At 38.8% G+C, this 7,296-nt stretch overlaps 1 protein-coding gene across 1 annotated transcript in view; it reads left to right on the plus strand.

Moving 5' to 3' along the window:
• Positions 1-4,550: 4,550 nt before the first annotated feature.
• Positions 4,551-7,296, plus strand: part of LOC104526896 (leukocyte tyrosine kinase receptor) — a gene marked incomplete at its 5' end in the record, with an annotated part of 51,308 nt that continues 48,562 nt past the window's right edge. Inside the window, one exon of the mRNA XM_010170476.2 lies at positions 4,551-4,664. Coding sequence (XP_010168778.2) covers positions 4,551-4,664 — 114 coding nt within the window. The remainder of the gene's footprint in view (positions 4,665-7,296) is intronic.

Consider the following 7,296-nt stretch of genomic DNA (forward strand, 5'->3'; position numbering starts at 1 on the left):
AGGTATCTCAAAGGGAAATAATACAGATATGGAGTATGGGAATACCTATTCTGGAAGGAAATATGCCAGAGAGAGACTTGATGTCGTGGTGGATGATCAACTAAGAAGATTTATTTTTACCAAAATGACTGATGAGATTGTTTCATGGATAAACAGGGAGATGTCAGGAGGGAGCAGAATGTCCGTTCTATAGCATGGCAATAGCGTGTGCTGATTTTCAGCAAAAACTGGAGAGGGCTCTAAGAAGATCCTCAAGTATCACCTTATATAATAAGCTTTGGCAAAAGTGCATTTTTCATGTTGCTCCCCTTTTTGACCATTGCCTGCAATCTGTCTGGACAGAGTACAAAAAGAGTGATGAAGTAAGTGAGGGGCGTGGGGACCAACCAACTAATGAGCAAAGAATAAAAGAGTTTAATAGCAAGCAGCAGGAGATCACGGTGACATTTTCAAGGTGAAAGGTTAATAACTTAAAGCTGTAAATACTTAAGAAGGACAGAGATTATTTACTGAGCTTAAAGTGGAAGGTTTAAGAGTAATTGAGAAATACTAGCATAGGTAGTAGACAAAGAGTCTTCTTTTTGTCTAGTCTGACTTCCTGACAGTCAGATCTATTAGTCTGTACATTAGTTTATCTTCTCAAAGAAGCAGTGAGAAATATTGAGTTGCTATTTTGATATTGGATGGGGAAAAACACTAGAAAATGTTCTAAAGGAAATTCTTGTTTTAACAGGAAGATGGCTTGGCTGAACTGGAATTGATTTCCCATCATGAGTTCTATAAGTATTTTCTGTAATTCTCTTCTCCAAAGTAACATTAGGACTGAGGAAAAATTTCAGCCTTGAAGGTGTCTGAATGCTTTTTTCTGTAAGATAGTGAAAGAAATGGAATTACCTTCTGAGTGCTTGAGGCTTCTGATTCTGCTGTGTTCGATTACAGAAAAAGCAATGAATTTGTGCTCTGCTGTTAAAAGATCCCATATTTTTTCTGTGACAGTTGAATATTGTTACATTTACTGTTTCTTCCTGATCATTTTATGTTCCTTAATGGCAGACTTATTTTAAAATCACAGATCTCCTTTCTCTCTGTCTTTTATTTGTTTTCACTCAAATCATTGCCTTTTGCTGATGAAGACAGAGAAATCATGAAGTTTATAAAAGATAGTCTTTATTATTTGTTTAATACTGAAATCAATGTCATAGAAGAATTACATACAAGCGTGTATGAGAGAATATAATGTGGGGTTGTTGGAAGCATCTCTGTAGTTCCCAGTTGCAATAGAAAGTGAAGAAGAGTTTCTTTTAATGACTGTGTATGCTAGATTTTCAGTTCAACCAGAGAGGCTGAATGAGTGAGAGAAAAAAATAATTGAGAGGTAAAATAAGAGAGGCTGGACTGGAGTGTTACAAAACCACTATCCACATCTTATGCACGGATTCATAATACTGTGAGTCCTCTTCTGCTAAATCATACCCTGAAATTCTTTGCTATGAGGAAATAAATGAATGGGGGCATATTTCTGTGGGTGCAATGTGAAAAAAATTCCTAGGGTCTTCTGTCTAAGTATATTTTGTCTCAGTGAACTCAGCTATAGTGACTGCCTTGCCTTCCTTTCATACACCCAGTTCAGTAAGTGACAACTTCCCAGGGTAGGTGAGTAGGGTTGCTACCAGGCGTTTGAATGAACCCTCTTGGTTTGTTGCCAAAATTGAGTAGGACGCTGCTGACAGTCTGCACTGTGGATAATGTAGTTAGCAGATCAATTTTCATGCTGTGGTCTTTGTGACAAAGCAGTAGTTAAGTTTTAATATATCTTAATACCAGACCAGCAAACATCATAGACACTTATCTCAACGGTACAAAAAACTTTTGTACCCTGTTTGTCTCAGCCATGGCTAATGGCAATGGATTTTTTTCGCTCTGAAGCGGTAAATTCGTGTTTCAAGTAGCTTAGGCCTCTGTTCATGGCAGTCTGCCACTGGAACTTGTGTTTGCTAATGAGAGAGAAGAGGGAAATCCCAAAGGTGTTTATGGAATTTGGGGAGGTGTCTGTGCAAGTCAAATATTTTGATTAAGTTTTAGTTTTATCAGGAGGAACGTCTCTAGCAGAACATCTGAGATGAGTGCGCTATGTTTTGTGGGTTCCATGATATTCAGGCTATTTCCAAAATACACAAGCAGCTTGGAGCATATGAGGAGATGAGCGGGTGGAACAGACTTTAGCCATGAGGGAAGTAAATACTGAAGCTACAGCAATGCTCGACAAAGAGGAGATACAGAACAGAACAGCTTCTCAACAGACACAGAACCTAAGTTGGGAGGAGCAGACTCAAATTGTCGAAAGGTCTTGTTCTCTTTCCACAGCAAAATTTCTTTTAATATGGTGAAACAGATTTGTTTGCAATATGTGATTGAGTTTTAGTGTGGATTTTTTTTTTTTTTTTCAGTTTTATGAAGAGATTCCCCCATCATTTTTCATAAGGCAAGCCAAGAAAGGCAAGCCTTTCATAAGGCTGGACAAACAAGAATTTGCATTCTTTTTGAGGATTTCACCCCATTATTGAAGATAGCTTACTTAGCAGACCAGTGTCAGCATCTTATATGTAGTGCAGAATCAGCTTTTCAAACATCAATGTCCCCACGTATTTGAACACAGAGGTAGGAAAAAATGTAGTGTTTGACAATTGGTCTGTAGAGACCACAGGTCTGTTATCAGTACAGCACGTGTCTCCTGCAGCACTAGAAGTTCTAAAGTTTTCCTTTCCTTGGAACCCCATGTGTTTAGTACTATAATAAAAGATGGAAGGATTTAGCTTTCTCATGCTATGAAACATTTCACAGCATTTTACTCACTGAGTGATGCAAACTGTCATATATATTAATATATTATTAATATATATTAATATATATTAAATATATGTATTAAAATGAAAATAATTTTAGCAGTTTAAAATCAGACCCAGTATTGCTGCAAAACTAAAATCAGTGGTAAGTTTGAAAAAGCTGAACATCTGTTCAAGTTTTGGGGTTTTTTTGTTTTTCTAGATCCTTCTGTATGTTTTCATAATATTACTGTTCAAATTAGTTCTGCTGCGAATATCTTAGCTGTTATCACATGGCATGTATATACATCTTTGTCTCAACTGCAAATTGGTTTCCTGTCTCCTCTAACATGATTTCACATTTTTATATTGCTGAATTCATAACCTGCATGACTGAGGTTTGAAAGCAACTTATTTTGCATCTCTCTTTGAACGCCTTTTGAAAATAAATATGTTTGTTTTGGTCAACTTGTTTATGATTCCGAGAAAAGAAAAGACCAAGGACAATCTTAAATAAAGATTACTGAATGCTTAGTTGAGGACTTGTGTATTTTCTTGTGCACAGGTCAAATAAATAAAAAGCCATTGCTTGTATGAGTTGTTCCAAAGAGGAGTGAGAAGGTACTGAATATTCAATTGTCAGAAGTACTACAAGGAAAAAATAATTTTGGTAAATTTGTTTTATTTTGAATAACAAAATTTTATCCAGAAGAACACCTCTGTTTAAAAACAGCTAATCTTAGCATGCTGGATTTAATATTCACATTAGTGAAGTAGAAAATAATTTCTCTGGTCTTTTATATCTTCTGAGATTTTGGTCTTTTTTTCCACCACAACCAAACTTTACATCTGGACTCTAAGATTTAACCTGAACAAAAATACAGAAATGTTTGTGTATTGGTGTGATGAGTATGATCAATTGTTACAGTTACTAATGAAGATTTTTATACATATATGACAAAAAGATTCCTGAGATGGAGCAGTGCAGGCAGATTAATAAGAAGGGTATTGGAGAGAGAATGTATTACTAGATATCAGACACAAGAAATTTAACCCAGTGCAGTTGAAAATCCGTGCTTCATGCCTGGCCATAAGAAAGAAACCTGTTCTCTGAATGTGTGCAGTGATGCAAAGGTTTTATTAGCATTACATTCAGATGGGGCATTGTTCTTGTGTTGTGAAGATGAGAGCACTTATGCAGGTCCTCCCAAAAGATCGCTGATAAATCCATGTTGTGTATTGTATAGCGAACATATATTTTACAGCTGAACTCTTTTTCGAATCATAGAATGGTTTGGTTCAGAATGGACCTTTCAAGATCTTCTAGTCCAGTCCCCCTGCCATGGTCAGGGACATCTGTCACTAGATCAGGTTGCTCAAAGCCCCATCCAATATGAATGCTTTAGAGTTGTTGGCAGCCAGCTAGGAATACTGCAACACTGGTGCTACTGGACAGTGTCTCTTTAGTGGTTATAAAGTGGTAAAAATAGAAGTGTATAAAGAATAGTAACGAACACATTAGTAAGTATTTTGTTGTAGTTATGTTTCTGGGAAGTAGTATGGCTGTTTTGAAACATCATCAGGACAGTACTTCACCAGTGCACTGTAATGAGGGTGGGTGCAATACAACAGGGCTCTGTTGAATATGTGTTCATGTTTCACAATATGGGAGCATAGTTTTGTATAGAAACACCAAACTCTTCCCCTGTTCTTTTTGTTTTGTTATAGTTGTTGTCTCCTGTTCTGGATCACATGAAGAAAGCTCTTCTTCACCAAATCCACCTCAGAAGCTCTCCCTGATAAAAAATAGGATGATATCATTGCATCAGCCTTCTAAACCAGGTACTACAAGTCCTCTTCCTTCCATCCTCCTTATTTCTACTTCAGAATCTATGTGAAAGATAGATGCCAGCAGTCACAAGGACCCTTTACCAGAAAGCTGTGCCACTGGCTTTCTGACTGGAAAAGGAGCAATGACTCAGAAAGGCCAATGTAACCTCAAGGGAATCCCTTACTTCCATATAAAAAAACCCCAAAAACAAATATAGGGAAAAAAAAAATAAAAGAAAAGAAAAAGAAGAATCTTTTCCATCAACACAGTGAAATCTGCTAGCTTTGGATTTGGGAGTTCTTGAAATAAAAGCTAATTGGTGGAGGTGCTTTCCAGCAGCTATAGAACAAAATACCTTTCTTGATACCAAATGAAGTTTCTTTGTTTTTTTTTTCAACTGGAATTTTCTCTTTTTAGGCATTGTAAAAGCCCAGTGAGCTGGTCAAAATGCTTGTGAGATAGGTAGGATGAATGCAGCAAACACTATACTTTGTAAATGCCTCAGGGAAATGAACCAGTTGCTGTCAGTGGTGTGGAAACTTGGAAATTGAAGTGATGCTTTTTCATTTAGTGAAATAATCACAGGATGGTTGAGATTGGAAGGGATCTCTTGAGATCATCTTGTCCAACTCCTCTGACTCAAGTAGAGTGAGCTAGAGCCAGTTGCCCATGACCATGTCCAGGTGACTTTTGAATATCTCCATAAATGGAGACTGCACAACTTCTTTGGGCAACCTGTTCCAGTATTGGACTGCTCTTGTGGTGAAAAAGTGTTTTCTTCTGTTCAGATTGAATTTCCTGGGTTTTTTAATTTGTGCTCATTGCCTCTTGTTCTGTCAGTGGACACTACTGAGAAGTGTCTGGCTTCCTCTTCATTCCCTCCCATCGAGTGTTTGTACATACTCATAAACCCCCTTGAACCTTCACTTCTACAGACTGAACAGTCCCAGCTCTATCAACCTCTCCTCTTACTAAAGTTGCTCCAGTTCCTCAGTCATCTTTGTGGACCTATGCTGGACTTGTTCCACTTTCTTGTATGGAGGAGCCCAGGGCTGGGCACAGTGCTCCATACGTGGTCTTACCAGTGCTGAGTAGAGAGGAAGGATCACCTCTTTCCATCTGTCACCAATGCTTTTGCTAATGCAGCCCAGAAGGCTGCTGGCCGCCTTTGTCACGAGGGTGCATTGCTGGCTCATGGACAGCTGCTTGTCCACCAGGACCCCAAAGTCCTTCTCTTCAGAGCTGCTTTGCAGCCAGTCAGCCCCCAGCGTGTACTTAGTGCCAGAGGTTAATCCTCCCCACATGCAGGGCTTGTCATTTCCTGCTGTTGAATTTCAAGAGGTTCCTATCAGCCTGATCTCCAGCCTGTCCAGGCTGCTCTGAGTGTCAGCAGAGCCATCTGGTGTGTCATCTGCTCCTCCCTGTTTTGTACCCCTGTCAATTTGCTGAGGGTGCACTCTGCCCCTTTAGTCCAGGTCATTAATGAAGATGCTAAACAATAAAGAAAGGCCTGTGCATGCTAGAAAAGTCACATGCATTCTTCACAGGAGGTGACAAGGTGACCTAGACTTGCCAGAGAGGAGTTCCTTATGGTAACATCTTGCAGATGGTTTCTAATTCTTTAAAGTGTGAACCTCCTTTCTGACATGTCCTGTGACTGTGCATGAGCTTTCCTCAGTCTAAGCTTCTTCAGAGCACTTCTGTAACACCTTAAATTACGTCCTTTGCTGACTGTAGTGATACAGATATATTTCTCTCTATATTTTACTTTTTTTCTTTTCATTTCTGTCACATTTTGCCTTTTTGGGGACCTACACTTGAAATTCTCCGGGTTCATAGGTGCTAAGCAAAGCTGGATGTGAAGCATCTGTGAGGTGGTACACAGCAGTGGCAGAGGCTGCAGCTTTCAGTGTTCTCTTATATAGTGACCACATGAGTGTACCCAGTTCCTTTGCTCTGTGATTTAAGCTGAACAACTTCTTGTTGATTGATCTTTCCATTACAATGCAATGCACGTGATCCATTGCCAGAAATCCCGGACTTCTTTTTTTACCAGATGTCAACAAGTTCTCTGATCTATTTCAGAGTCTTCTTCCAGACATTCAGATCCTCTCAGGCCTCAGGTTGTGGCAGATAGGCTTTATATAGCCTGGAGAGCATGGGAATTATGTGCTTTTGAAGGAGAACCTTGTGTTCACTGCAGACTGCTTTGATATGTGAGGCACATTCTAAGGATTAAGTCTGCATTGGTACAGTCCTTGCTGGGTATTGGTAAGATTTAATGAAATTATTTTGTCATAAATACTATTTCCAAGTAATCTTGTATTTATTTTAAAAAAGGGAATTTTTTCTTTCCCAAGTTCTTACTGTGCTCTCTTTCACTGTCATGCTGTTGTGAGAGAAATTGCTTTCTGGGTTTTGTGACCAACTGGATTTTTATCTGATAAAAATACTATTACTACTACTGACTGTAAGTCTGTGAGTACTGAGTTAACCTGTCAAATAAATTTGAAACAGCACAGCAGGTCTGGATCAGGACTCTGCTTTGTCTCACACAGCCATGGAGTTTCTGAGCTATTGAGATCCCTAAAGCTATTTTACTGGATCATCAAACCATAGCCTGAAGCTGTGCAGACATCTTTC

This window comes from Antrostomus carolinensis, unplaced genomic scaffold, assembly GCF_000700745.2.
Source record: "Antrostomus carolinensis isolate BGI_N321 unplaced genomic scaffold, ASM70074v2 scaffold24540, whole genome shotgun sequence".
Lineage (NCBI taxonomy): Eukaryota > Metazoa > Chordata > Aves > Caprimulgiformes > Caprimulgidae > Antrostomus > Antrostomus carolinensis.